The 14979-nt window shown below is 39.5% G+C and overlaps 2 protein-coding genes across 5 annotated transcripts in view; one reads left to right on the top strand and one right to left on the bottom strand.

The window, feature by feature from the left end:
- On the bottom strand, positions 1-14559 carry LOC109879827 (phospholipase A and acyltransferase 4-like). The gene is made up of 6 exons (XM_020472000.2): positions 14432-14559; positions 3546-3645; positions 3185-3293; positions 1920-2056; positions 969-1100; positions 1-766 (listed from the first exon to the last, which is right to left on the bottom strand). Exons 2-6 carry the CDS (start codon positions 3558-3560, stop codon positions 635-637), a joined length of 525 nt encoding a protein of 174 aa, XP_020327589.1. The 5' UTR covers positions 3561-3645; positions 14432-14559; the 3' UTR covers positions 1-634.
- Positions 11227-14979, top strand: part of LOC109879826 (neutral alpha-glucosidase AB) — a 25144-nt gene continuing 21391 nt past the window's right edge. Inside the window, exons 1-2 of one of the 4 annotated variants that reach the window (XM_031789753.1) lie at positions 11227-11647; positions 14753-14848. In XM_031789753.1, coding sequence (XP_031645613.1) covers positions 14769-14848 — 80 coding nt within the window. In that variant the 5' untranslated portion in view covers positions 11227-11647; positions 14753-14768. Of the gene's footprint in view, positions 11648-14601; positions 14849-14979 lie in introns of those variants that run through there. The other 3 variants (XM_031789754.1, XM_031789756.1, XM_020471997.2) reach the window with 3 other exon arrangements.

Here is a 14979-nt window from a genome sequence, read left to right on the forward strand (position 1 = left end):
TTGTTTTATTAAACTGAACTCAATTATTATTTTTGTACAATGTTTGCAAACTGATATGTGACACGTTTATAATTGCCAAAATAACATGTAAAACAGGTACACATTTAAAAAAAATATATTTTTTTTATTTTTGTATTAGCTAAACAGGTGGGGGCTCAAGACAGCCCACTGGACGTATCCACTCCGACCCTAACCAGGAGTAGTTCTGAGAGTCCTAAAGACAATTGAATTAATGATAGAAATATCAGAACTTCAGTGGAATACCATTTTATCCCATTATAAAAAGATCTCAGTCTAGATAAATATGTTGAAACTTTAGTAGGGAAACTTCATAGCTTATAAGTAAATTATATATTTTTTGTTAAATCAGCTAGAAGCCTGCAAGGCTATGACACCTCCAAGGCTTTAAACCTCAGAATTATAACAAGACACTGTTCCTCGTTTCCTTTGTGCTTTCAAATCACGTCTGTGTAATTGTAAAAGTTTTTTAAAAAGATGTACGGAAATACTCAATCCTCCCTTCTGAAAACAACAGAATTATTCAAGTGACGAGGGCAGTAGTACTGTAGTTGAATAATTCATCTCTATCAGGCCTATTGGTGATTGGCTGCTCAGGAAGCCATCATACAGGTGCTCACTTATATTCTCCCCCTTTATTCTTCTTTTTGCTTCCACCTCCAAAGATGGCTGCCGCGATACCTGCAACAGCAAGGACTCCGAAGCCCACCATTGCGGCCATTCCCACTGTTTCCACAGCCTGCTGAACCTGGCAGAAAAATACATTCATTTGAATGAATGACTGATTCAGAAATAGTCATAGATGCTTTGAATGTATAACAACAAGTAATCCAGCTACTCTACACTCTCTTGACACACATTCATAGCTTGAGAATGTCATTATGGCTCACAAGATAACTCTATGCTGAGCACAGTACACCTATTGATGAGCACCAGTCCAGTGTACCTACCTGTCGAGACTCAGCCTTCCCATATCTCAGCTCTGTTACAAAGTGCTCACAGTTCCCCTTGAAGACACAGAAGGGCAGCTCCTGGTCCACATAGGCCTGGGCGTCCTTCAGTATCTCACAGATGGGTCTGACCTATAATAATATAATGCATGACATTTAGCAGATCATTTTATGCTAAGCAATTTATGCCATTTAGCAGACGTTTTTATCTTCAGCGAACTTATACTAGTGCATGCATTCATTTTCATTTGGTTGGCCCCAGCGGGAATCAAAACACTATTCTGGTATTACAAGCACCATGCTCTATCAACTGAGCCACATAGGATCACACAGCCTGGCACCTTATTCCCAGCGGTGGAAAAAGTACCCAAGTGTCATACTTGAGTAAAAGTAAAGATACCTTTAATAGAAAATGACTTAAGTAAAAGTGAAAGTCACCCAGTAAAATACTACTTGAGTAAAAGTCTAAAAGGTATTTGGTTTTAAATATACTTAAGTATCAAAAGTAAATGGAATTGCTCAAATGTACTTAAGTATCAAAAGCAAAAGTAAACCATTTCAAATTCCTTATATTAAATAAAACAGACAGAATCATTTTATATTTATTTATTTATTCGCAGACAGCCAAGGGCACACTCCAACACTCAGACATCATTTACAAATGAAGCATTCGTGTTTAGTGAGTCAGCCAGATCAGAGGCAGTAGGGATGACCAGGGATGTTATCTTGATAAGTACTTTTGGGTTTCAGGGAAAATGTATGGAGTAAAAAGTACATCTTTATTTTAGGAACGTAGTGAAGTAAAAGTTGGCAAAAATATAAATAGTAAAGTAAAGTACAGATACCCCCCAAAAATACTTAAGTAGTACTTAAACACGGTGCACTATGTTTGACCAGGGCCCCATGGGGTGCTATTTTGGGTCGCAAACAATACTGTACTTACTGACTTACCTGGTAATCCTGATCAAGCTGGTTGTTGATGCACCACTGATCATGCCCCACCACGTCCCAGATCTTTTCCTTCTTCACCTTAGCCTTGTCACTGAGCACAGACATCAGGCTGTTGGAACTGGCTCCAGGGACCTCAGCTGGGGAGCAAAGAGACATGGGAGAAGGAGAGGGAAAAGTTCCAACGGAGGGGGTGCACAGACAAAACATGTCATAAAACATATCGTCAGTGCCAAAGATGAGTTTAAAGTTGAGTTTTGTCACATTAGTTTTTATCAGAAAGTATTCACACCCCTTGACATTTTCCACATTTTTGTTGCGTACGAATTTAAAATGGAAGAAATTGAGATTTTGTGTCACTGGCCCACACACAATAACCCATAATGCCAAAGTGGAAGGATGCTTTTCAATTATTTTTACAAATGAATTAAAAATGAAAATCTGAAATGTCTTCAGTCAATAAGTATCCCTTTGTTATGACAAGCCTAAATAAGTTCAAGGGTAAACATTTGCTTAACAAGTCACATAATACGTTTTTTTTCTTCACCTTTCAGCAGAACAATATTCTAAAACACAGGGCCAAATATACACTGGAGTTGCTTACCAAGGCGACAATGAATGTTCCTGAGTGGCCTAGTAGCAGTTTTGACTTAAATCGTCATGAAAATCTATGGAAAAACTTGAAAATAGCTGTCTAGCAATAATCAACAACCAACTTGACAGAGGTTGAGGATTTTTTTAAAGAATAATGAGCAAATATTGTACAATCCAAGTGTACAATATCTCTTAGAGACTTATCCAGAAAGACTCACAGATGTAATCGCTGCCAAATGTGTTTCAACCATTGACTCGGGGACGAATACTTCTAATCAAAAAACAGTGCATTCAGAAAAAATTCAGACCCCTTGACTTTTTCCACATTTTGTTACGTTACAGACTTATTCTAAAATATCCATCTACGCACAATACCCCATAATAGCAAAGCAAAAACAGGTTTTTAGAAATGCTAGCAAATGTATAAAAATAAAAACTGAAAAACTTTATTATTATTTTGCATCTTCAAAGTGGTAGGCATGTTGTTTAAATCAAATGATACAAACCCCCCCAAAATCTATTTTAATTCCAGGTTGTAAGGCAACAAAATAGGAAAAATGCCAAGGGGGTGATTACTTTCGCAAGCCACTGTATGTAGGCTACTGTATATAAATTGTTGAGTGCACTATATCTTCTAAAATAAAGATTTGATCATAATCAACAGTATAACTCACAGGGTGGGGCCAGGTGAACAACAAAACCGCCACCAACGTACAAAGTCCAGTGCTGGAAGTTGCATCTGAATATCTCTATCAGGTCCCCTGGCTCTGGCTTCTCATCGTACTGTCAACGGAGAAATAATAAGTAGGATTTGGCAAATCTGTGTATTGCCACATACAGGGGTGTTGTTGCTAGACACCCTCTTGTTGAAGTATGCAACCGCCAACCAACTGCCAAGTATGCCGTTCTGAAAGGGAAAGTGCTCAGATCGTCGTGCAAACACTACTTTGTACAAACCAAATGTAAATATTTGCATAAAAACAGATTACACAGAGACAGTGGACACAATCAACATTTGGATTGGACTTTACTTACCAATGTTGGAGCCATGGTTACCGTTATTTCCTTTCCACAGTTTTGATTTCCCTTCTGCTTGTAAATAACTTTACGTTTTTCCTGAGCTTTTATCTCGACCCTGTAAAGTCAGAACAAAATCTATGTGTTATATTTAGGGGGGCTGTTTTCCTAAGACATTAGCTAACAAAATATTAGGCAATAAACTAGATATTGATCTAATTTCACTATGTTCTGGTGTCTATAAAAAATCAGTGGAGTGTATTCATGGATGCCAAGGAGAGCCAGGGTACACCCAAAAAATAAAATAATATATATATATATACACATTTTCAATTACTTTCGTCTCTGTTTCAGAATTTTTCTTAAATTCATTCCCAAGAGGCTGAATGTATCTATGGAGCAAGATAGCTGCCAAAAGCTAAAAAGTACGTATCGTTAGGATCGTAAGGAAATCGATATGTAAATTGTTAGGATTCTAAGAAAAGCCATGTGTGAAACAGAAAATGTAACCGTTAAATTAGATCTGTAAACGTACAAACCCTATGATACGACTATGGATGAACATTTACACGTTTCATTAGATCTGTAAACGTACAAACCCTATGATACGACTATGGATGAACATTTACACGTTAAATTAGATCTGTAAACGTACAAACCCCTATGATACGACTATGGATGAACATTTACACGTTAAATTAGATCTGTAAACGTACAAACCCTATGATACGACTATGGCTGAACATTTACACGTTTCATTCTTACTTTACGTCTCCCTTTACTCGGGTTACACATCTTTTTTATACGCACAAACTTTTGCCAGGAATGTGACATCTGCAAAGGACATGAACCGAATGTAGCTAGTCAAAGATAGCTAGTAAATCAAGCAACTCTAGCCAAGACTTTATAGTTGATTTGCAGCTTCCGGTTTCATTTCCAGAATAAAAGTCTAGAGCATTCGATAAGGACGTTATAACAGTAGATGACGTAATACAGGCTTGGGCCTTCAGCAAATTACTTGTATTATAAAGACACAGAAGACCCTTGTCTAAAATAATCACCTGAGCTGCAAAATAGAAAGTAAATATGATTTAGGCTAGGCCTATTCCACTATCTAAATATGCCATACTGTTGTGTGTTATCTAACAGTCATATAATTGCATAATTTATTTTTTATAGCCGCGTGGGGGCTACTGTGGTGATCATGTACACTTTTTCCAGTATTTGGGAGCACGGACTATAGGCCTTATACTAGGCATTTTGACTGTTGTATTTGCGAATTCCACTTTGTATGTAGGCTTGTAGCCATTTGCATTGCACAACCCCATCACGCAGAGGCTATATCCATATCAATAAATTAGGTTAAAGAAATATTGATTAATCACGCAGAGGCTATATCCATATCAATAAATTTGATTAAAGAAATATTGATTAAGTCTGTCCTGAGCTAAATAGCCAAGAGGTCCCAAATGGTCAAGACTATGAATAGCCTATTCTTATTGCCAGATTGGTTTTCCCTATCCTATTAGCCACTGCATGTGCTTCTTCAACTATTTAATTTCAAATGTATTTAGAGGCTATATTTATAGGCCTGTGAGCTGGGTCTTTTTAAGGGGAGGCCTATAATAAAAGCAGTAATAAAACACAAATAGAGTACTGCAAGACACCAGTACCCAAAATGATAGCCTAAATTGCAATGCCTACAGGTTTGTAGATATTACTAATATTTCAATGTTTCATTTAGGCCTATAGAATGGAGAATTTTAACTTGAAAACATGCAGGATACCTCTTTCCGGTTTCCCTGACTTCCGTTTTTTGTATACTATGTTATGCTTGTTCTCATAGTACTCCTCACAAGTTTTTATTGTTGGTGAGATGAAATTGCCAAAACTTGGAAAGGTATTATTGTACATCAGAATTGCAACACAAGATTTGTTCAAGACTAAAAGTTCTCTCTGTAATCACAACATGGTGTTTATATGTTCACAGATTAAATTTCACATTTACGTTTCACGTATGGATTTTCTTACGATCCTAACGATTCCTACGTTCAACCTTTTGGCAGCTATCTGGCTCCATATGTATCTCACCGGAGAAAGCATGTGAGCGACCAAAACAGTGCCCATCTGTCTCTTTATGTGTAGGCCATCTATCTGATGCTGTCTGGTTCAAACAAGCATGACATTGTTGCCGCCCATAGCATTGAATGGAATGCAAGGGAAGCATGCGTGCATTTAGCTTACCTTGATTTTTAAAAGTATAAAAAATTTGGCAATCAGCGTTGCGCTAAACTGAGCGAGCTCAACTGTGAATGTTCTTGGCACACCAAAAGAAAGTGTCAAGGGAAGCCAGCTTGGATTTTGGTGTCACTCCTATCAAATCACATTGAGTGCATATGTCATTGACAGAAACAACTTGAATTGTTGCATCTTGTTGTGTTGTTGTCGTCCGGTGGCTAGCTAGCTTGCAAAAATTGTCCCTTTCCTAAATTAGCCATGGATGGAGATAGAGATTTGAACATGTGGTTTTACTTAATTCTCCTTACTGGCCAATGATTGTAACGGTGATTCTGATCCAACCATTAATTCATACATTGTTGTGCCCCTGGCCTGAGAGGATGGAAGTTCAATATGTAGCTAGATGTAGAAGGCTAACGTTAACTAGCTAACATTGCCCATGAATGGAAGTTAGGCTAGCAAACAACCATTTTAGCAAGGTAGCCTAGGACAACAAGAAATAAAAGCCTGTCCTGTATGACAGAGTGATAGACTGTTTTGTCAACATGAAAGAGAGGAGGATGGCATTGGAGTTTCTCGACAAGTAGGGTGTAAACATATTTTTCTACTTGCACAAACAAAAATCAGAACCATGGACAGCCGCATCTTAAATATATATATAGAGAGAGCGAACAGACACAGAGAGCATGAGCTCCTGAGTTCTTCTGCAAAAAGATAGAATTTAGAGTTGGATAAATGTAAATAAACGGGAATTTTTTTCGCTAGGACATCAAAACCTTCATTCCAAATCACAATTCCATAACTAAAACCTTAATTTTGAACAAAATTACCTGAATGGACTATTACTAGCAAGAATTATCAAGAAGAAAAAAAACTTCTAACAAACCAAAACCTGCATAAGAAACACAGCGGAATATGGAAACACCATCTAACAGAAAACTAGGTGAGTAATGTTCAGTCTGAACTTACTTCTGAAGCCAAAAATTAAAAGACAATCTCTTGGTAATTTTGTTATATAAAGCTTAATAAATAAGGCTACGAAGCTGCTATGAAAGAAACTGACTGAAATTCGCACAGAAGTGTGAAGTGAGGGTTGTGAAAACTCTTGAGCCTAACAATGGCAGGAGAGTTTCCCGTCCCATTGGTGCAGAGGTAACTGCCCACAAAATTAGGTGGAAACTGAGCTGCACTTCCTAGCCTCCTGCCCAATGTATGACCATAATAGAGACACATATTTCCCTCAGATTACACAGATCCACAAAGAACTCAAAAACAAACCCAATTTTGATAAACTCTCATATCTACCGGGTGAAATCCCACAGTGTGCCATCACAGCAGCAATATTTGTGACCTGTTGCCACAAGAAAAGGGCAACCAGTGAAGAACAAACACCATTATAGATACAACCCTTATTTATGCTTATTTATTTTCCCTTCTGTACTTTAACCATTTGTACATTGTTACAACACTGTATATATACATAATATGACATGTGTAATGTCTTTATTGTTTTGAAACTTCTGTATGTGTAATGTTTACTGTTCATTTGTATTGTTTATTTCACTTTTGTATATTATCTACCTCACTTGCTTTGGCAATGTTAACACGTTTCCCATGCCAATAAAACCCTTGAATTGAATTGAATTAAAATACAGTACCCCCTGGATTCATCTCTATTTTTAACTGATATGCAGCCTTCAATTGTAAATTACATCAATAAGAAACAATATTGTTGCTTTGATCACATCAGAAGATATCCTCCTCAGAATCTCCAAAATACAATAGCCACAGGACAACTTTATTCGGCCGTCTTAAAGGACCATTCGCCGTCACTCACACTGTTGGGGCGAGTGACTCTGAACTTACAATGGCTAGCCCCAAGTCGTTCTTTGTTTCTCTGGTGCTTTATGCGATTTGCCTCATGACTCCTGCGTGTGTAACAGTATAGCTTCTGTCCCTCTCCTCGCCCCAACCTGGGCTCCAACCAGGGACCCTCTGCACACATCAACCACAGTCACTCACGAAGCATCGTTACCCATCGCGCCACAAAATCCGCGGCCCTTGCAGAGCAAGGGGAACAACTACTTCTAGGTCTCAGAGCGAGTGACGTCACCGACTGAAACACTATTAACGCGCACCACCGCTAACTAGCTAGCCATTTCACATCGGCCACCCGTGCTTTGTTGACTATGAACTTTCTTGTTTACCCAACCGTGGGTTCTAACCACCTCTCGCCAGCTTTGTATTCATGTTAGCTGATGAAATTGCTTTACAATATGATCTTGTGCATGTATACCCAGGCCAATTTACTGTTGCTAACCACAATTCTGGTTTCTGCTCTGATATCTGCTTTACGGATTTCTGCTCTCGTAAAAGCCTGGGTTTTCTGCATGTTAACACTAGAAGGTTTTAACATAAAATGTATCAATTGAAAGTGTGGGTTCACAGCTCCAATCCAGATGTGTTGGTCATTACTGAGACGTGGTTAAGAAAGAGTGTTTTGAATACTGATGTTAACCGTTCTGGTTATAACCTTTTTCGGCAAGACAGATCTTCCAAAGGTGGAGGGGCAATCTTTACCAAGGCCACCTTCAGTGCTCGGTTGTCTCCACCAAGTCTGTCCCCAAACAACTTGATTTCCTGGTTTTACACATTAAACGTTCAAATAACTCTTTGTTGACTGTTGCTGGGTGTTATCGGCCACCATGATCCCCTCTGTCGAAGACACCTGGACCATCTTTTGTTACATTTTCAGTGGTATCGTTAACAAATACGCACCCATAAAGAAAATGATCATTAAAAATAGGTTCAGTCCCTGGTTCAGTCCCTGAGTTACTCCACCTCAAGAATTCCATTTGGCAAATCGCTCGGCACACGCATACTCAGGCTGACTGGCTCTCGTTCAGGCAAATTAGAAATAAGTACACTCAGGCTATCAAGAAGGCCAAAGTTAGTTACTTTAAGGAGCAGTTTTCTCTCTGTGGGTCTAACTGCAAGAAGTTCTGGAAAACGGTTAAAGACCTGGGGAATAAACCCTCCTCCTCACAGCTGCCCATGTCCCTTAATGTTGATGATCTGGTTGTTACTGACAAGGAGCACATGGCTGAGCTCTTTAATCACCACTTCATTAAGTCAGGATTCCTATTTGACTCAGCCATGACTCCTTGAACCATTAAACATTTCATCATATCCCACCCCTTCTAATGCAACTATCCCTGATGCTGCTCCATCTTTTTCCCCTGCCACGCTTCAAAGTTTCTCCCTGCAGGCGGTCACTGAGTCCGAGGTGCTAAAGGAGCTCCTTAAACTTGACCCCAACAAAAACATCTGGGCCAGATGGTTTAGACGCTTTCTTCTTTAAGGTTGCTGCCCCTATCATCGCCAAGCCTGTCTCTCCTCTCTAGAGAGGTTCCCATTGCTTGGAAGGCAGCCACTGGGCATCCTTTATTTAAAGGGTGAGACCAAGCTGATCCTAACTGTTATAGGCCTATTTCTATTTTGCCTTGTTTATCAAAAGTGTTGGAAAAACTTGTCAAAAATGAACTGACTGGCTTTCTTGACGTCTATAGTATTCTCTCGGGTTTCGGGTTTCTCTGGTTTCTGCTGAGGTTATGGATGTGTCACTGCAACCTTAAAGGTCCTCAATGATGTCACCATTGCCCTTGATTCTAAGCAATGTTGTGCTGCTATTTTTATTGACTTGGCCAAAGCATTTGATACGCTAGACCATTCCATTCTTGTGGGTCGGCTAAGGATTATTGGTGTCTCTGAGGGGTCTTTGGCCTGGTTTGCTAACTACCTCTCTCAAAGAGTGCAGTGTATAAAGTCAGAACATCTGCTGTCTCAGCCACTGTCTGTCACCAAGGGAGTACCCCCAAGGCTCGATCCTAGGTCCCACGCTCTTCTCAATTTACATCAACAACATAGCACAAGCAGTAGGAAGTGCTCTCATCCATTTATATGCAGATGACACAGTCTTATACTCAGCTGGCCCCTCCCCGGATTTTGTATTAAACGCTATACAACAAAGCTTTCTTAGTATCCAACAAGCTTTCTCTGTCCTTAACCTTGTTCTGAACAACTCTAAAACAAAGGTAATCTGGTTTGTTAGCAAGAATGCCCCTCTCCCCACTGGTGTGATTACTACCTCTGAGGGTTTAGAGCTTGAGGTAGTCACCTCATACAAGTACTTGGGAGTATGGCTATATGGTACATTGTCCTTCTCTCAGCACATATCAAAGCTGCAAGCTAAGGTTAAATCTAGACTTGGTTTCCTCTATGGTAATCGCTCCTCTTTCACCCCAGCTGCCAAACTAACCCTGATTCAGATGACCATCCTACCCATATTAGACTACAGAGACGTGATTTATAGATCGGCAAGTAAGAGTGATCTCGAGCGGCTAGATGTTCTTTACCATTCGGCCATCAGATTTGCCACAAATGCTCCTTATAGGACACATCACTGCACTCTATACTACTCTGTAAACTGGCCACCTCTGTATACCCATCTCAAGGCCCACTGGTTGATGCTTATTTATAAAACCCTCTTAGGCCTCAGTCCCCCCTATCTGAGATACCTACTGCAGTCCTTATCCTCCAACATACAACACCCGTTCTGCCAGTCACATTCTGATAAAGGTTCCCAAAGCACACAGATCCCTGGGTCACTCCTCTTTTCAGTTCTCTGCAGCTAAGGACTGGAACGAGCTGCAAAAAAACACTCAAACTGGACCGTTTTATCTACATCTGTTCATTCAAAGACTCAATCATGGACACTCTTACTGACAGTTGTGGTTGCTTCACGTGATGTATTGTTGTCTCTACTTTCTTGCCATTTGTGGTGCTGTCTGTGCCCAATAATGTTTGTGCCATAGTTTGTGCTGTGTCATGACTCTCCTTTGAGGATCCAAAGATCAGGTTACAGTGGATCAGCGTCTACAGAGCCCTCTCACCCGCAGAGGGGGGAAGGGATTGATGTGGGGGGTTTTATGACACCTCACGTCGATCGTAAATTGTGGGCAGCAGACGACTCCTTTTGGTCTCTAGTATGGGTGAATGGAATGTCTCTTTGTTACAGAAGATTTTGCCACCCACAACATCCAACAAGGAACACTGGGACAATATATTTCAACATCTGAATGTTGGGAATGATGAAAGATGGAATTTGGAAAATTAATGTCTATTTTATGATGTCCTTAAAAATGGTATAAACACGTTATAACGGAAAAGGAGCTTTTACACTGTGTATATCAGGTTTACATCCTTTACGTGGTGTAGAAAATATCAAGGATGAAGAGAATGTTTTTGTGATGATAGGATTGTGATTTTAGTTCTCTAACAAGATCATAGTAATTATAATACTTTGCCTCTTAACTAGCCACGCCCCAGGGAGCCCAGCGAGCATGTCATCATGATGAAAATGCCCCTTTTACCCAGAAGGTATAAAAGATTGAGTTAAGAAATAACATACCAGACTAAACGGACCATAAGCTGCAGCTAGGTCACGACCAATGAAAATCAACATGAGGTTGAAGTAGACGAAGTAGCCTCTAACAGTCAATGTTACAGTTGAGTAGCTATATCTAAGAAAGGGAATTTGAGTATGAACACCTGGTTACTCTTTTCAAATCATCACCGACTACACTGCTTTCATCACCACTTGGGATCATTGACACGGCTGATTAGCCGTCCTCAGAAGACAACTCTTCAAGAACAAGTGCAAGTAAACAGACAACTAAGAAGGGCATTGTGACCTGTTGTGAATGATCAGAGCCTTACACCTGAGAACGAAGGAGAAGGCCCATCCAAAGGAGAAGGCCCAATCGAACCCTTTTCACGAAGGCCTGGGTCCAACAGAGATACACGACAAAGACCTTCAACACGTAAATACATGCATTACTTCTTACCCAAAGGGGCAGCAGTTTGGGGCAAGGTATTAGGGTTACTGTGAGCATAGTTCCCCAAAGTATCCAAGTGTTGTATCTCTTTCTCTTTAACTCTCCATCTTTTGTAACAACTGTCATATTGTGTTAGTCCGCCAGGTACCTGTCATCATATTAAGTTTCTAATCAATAACCTATACTGTGTGTGTCTGTGTGTATCCTGTGTTATCATTTAGTGTGTTAGTAAATAATGAAATAAATTTATGTGGTACAAAATTATCAGTAAGACTCAGGTTTGTGCAGATTCAATAAGTCTGCGACGTTCAGAATGAGACTGATATGAGGTAATGATTAATAAGTGACTGTTTTTGATATATATATCCTTTAGGTAATTCGGGAGATGGTAACTCGTTAAACAATTTCTCCTGTGGTGCCCCAAAGTCCTAATGAGTTAATTGTTACATGATTAATTTAATCTGGTAAGAATTAGACATAGTAGGTAATTTTTTGATAAATAACAGTCATCACATTAATGAGAGTCACGTCACGACTAGAGGTCGACCAATTAATCGGAATGGCCGATTAATTAGGACCGATTTCAAGTTTTCATAACAATCAGAAATCTGTAAAAAAAAATGTACACCTTTATTTAATCTTTATTTAACTAGGCAAGTCAGTTAAGAACACATTCTTATTTTCAATGACGGCCTAGGAATGGTGGGTTAACTGCCTCGTTCAGGGGCAGAACGACAAATTTTCACTTTGTCAGCTCGGGGGATCCAATCTTACAGTTAACTAGTCCAGCGCAATAACGACCTGCCTCTCTCTCGTTGCACTCCACAAGGAGACTGCCTGTTACGCAAATGCAGTAAGCCAAGGTAAGTTGCTAGCTAGCTAACAATCAATCATAATCACTAGTTAACTACACATGGTTGATGATATTGTCTAGCGTGTCATGCGTTGCGTATAATCTGACTGAGCATACAAGTATCTAAGTATCTGACTGAGCGGTGGTAGGCAGAAGCAGGCTCGTAAATATTAATTCAAACAGCACTTTCTGTGTTTTGCCAGCAGGTCTTCCTTGTGCGTCAAGCATTGCCCTGTTTATGACTTCAAGCATATCAACTCCTAAGATGATGCTGGTGTAACCGAAGTGAAATGGCTGGCTAGTTAGCGCACGCTAATAGCGTTTCAAACGTCACTCGCTCGCTCTGAGCCTTGGAGTGGTTGTTTCCCTTGCTCTGCATGGGTAACACTGCTTCGAGGGTGGCTGTTGTCGTTGTGTTCCTGGTTCGAACCCAGGGAGGAGCGAGGAGAGGGACGGAAGCTATACTGTTACACTGGCAATACTAAAGTGCCTATAAGAACATCCAATAGTCAAAGGTTAATGAAATACAAATGGTAGAGAGAGAAATAGTCCTATAATTCCTATAATAACAACAACCTAAAACTTCTTACCTGGGAATATTGAAGACTCATGTTAAAAGGATGTTCTGAGCAAGGAACTTAAACGTTAGCTTTCTTACATGGCAAATATTACACTTTTACTTTCTTCTCCAACACTTTGTTTTTGCATTATTTAAACCAAATTGAACATGTTTCATTATTTATTTGAGGCTAAATTGATTTTATTGATATATTATATTAAGTTAAAATAAGTGTTCATTCAGTATTGTTGTAATTGTCATTATTTAAAAAATTTACATTTAAAATCGGCCGATTAATCGGTATCGGCTTTATTGGTCCTCCAATAATCGGTATCGGCGTTGAAAAATCATAATCTGTCGTCCTCTAGTCACGACAGCTGCTACCATGTTGTCCTGCTGCCATGTTGTGTTGCTACCATGTTGTTTTCATGTTGTGTTGCTACCATGCTGTATTTTTATGTGTTGCTGCCATGCTGTTGTTGGCTTAGGTCTCTCTTTATGTAGTGTTGTGGTGTCTCTCATGTCGTGATGTGTGTTTTGTCCTATATTTTTATTTTATTTTGTATTTTGAATCCCAGCCCCCGTCCCCGCAGGAGGCCTTTTGCCTTTTGGTTGGCCGTCATTGTAAATAAGAATTTGTTCTTAACTGACTTGCCAAGTTAAATAATGGTTAAATAAAAAATATAATATATATCTTGATTGGACTAAATTGTTTTTGGTATCTTTTAGTTGTCACTGTATTAGACTAAGCAACAGTGATTTGATGATGTTGAAATGGTTTTGGAATAGTGGAGGCAACTCCTGTTTTCTTTGCAACTTGTGGTAAATATCTGTGGTTTTAAATCAATAGTTGTTTAGTGGTCCGAAAATGTCGGAAACATTAACTTGCTTGAGGTCATGTAACTGTCTATTACATGCAATATGCTATGTGGACTAAACCGAACAGAGGTTGCTATCCAGTTTTGTGATAAAACAAAGGTTTGGGTGAATTTATTCTGCAACTGTCTTATTGTCTCGGGCTTTAGGCCTAAATAACACTGTGGCAACATATTACTTAACAGGTTATAGAGCAAACAACACAATTATCACAACACATAGGTTGTAATATGGCTTTTTTTCTGGCTTCCTCAGTGATTTTACCCACGCACCGCTACTGTAAAAAAAACATTAATTATGCAAGGAAATAGCTAGCTACTTTAGCTACGTTATTGTAACTGACCACAAACGGCACACAACATAGACTATGTTTGCATGCTGTCAAGTCTTTCGATCCCATTTAGCTAGCTAGATATTTGTAATTCTCACAAGTACTTTAGTCTAGATAATCACTAAATACTTGACCCTTCTTATAACTTACAGTAAGTTCCGTGTCGTTGCTACGATGTTGATTGCTTTTACATAGAACACAGAAATGACTTTAGACTTCAACGATCAGCTGACTCGGAAAAAAAGCAAACCAATCCGAGGGCGTATCTCCTGGCAGCGTGCGTGCTGACGTGGTTTCCAAGTACAGTGTCAGGCCAGTAGATGGCAATAAATTACCCCTCGAAAGACAATGATAGAATAAGAAAATAAAGACTTCCGGTTTTGGAGCGCACTTGTAACAAGCTACGAATAATCAAATCTACACGTCAAATATGATGATATAAGGGGAGAGTTCTTTATGTTCTATTTTCAGTTTGGGAAGTTGAACGATGTGTGCCGTGTTTGACGGGACTTCCCTGGCAGTCACCATGCAGACCTCTCTCACTCACACACCGCAGAATGCATTTAGGTGAGTTGCTTAGCATAGCTAGCATGCTAGCCAGTAGTTGTAGCTATGTGGCTGCTTCCCTACTGTACTGTTCTAAGGCTGTTATTGTGCTAAGGTTAGATGCAGTGGTCAGCATTTTTCAAGCATATTTA

Source organism: Oncorhynchus kisutch, linkage group LG15, assembly GCF_002021735.2.
Source record: "Oncorhynchus kisutch isolate 150728-3 linkage group LG15, Okis_V2, whole genome shotgun sequence".
Taxonomy (NCBI): domain Eukaryota; kingdom Metazoa; phylum Chordata; class Actinopteri; order Salmoniformes; family Salmonidae; genus Oncorhynchus; species Oncorhynchus kisutch.

Bases quoted from the DNA above. Each gene is read 5' to 3' on its own strand.
- LOC109879827 (XM_020472000.2), bottom strand. The intron at 2,057-3,184 runs GTGAGTTATACT...TTTGCTCCCCAG, and splicing joins TGTTCACCTGGCCCCACCCT to CTGAGGTCCCTGGAGCCAGT. The intron at 1,101-1,919 runs GTAAGTCAGTAA...ATATTATTATAG, and splicing joins AGCTTGATCAGGATTACCAG to GTCAGACCCATCTGTGAGAT.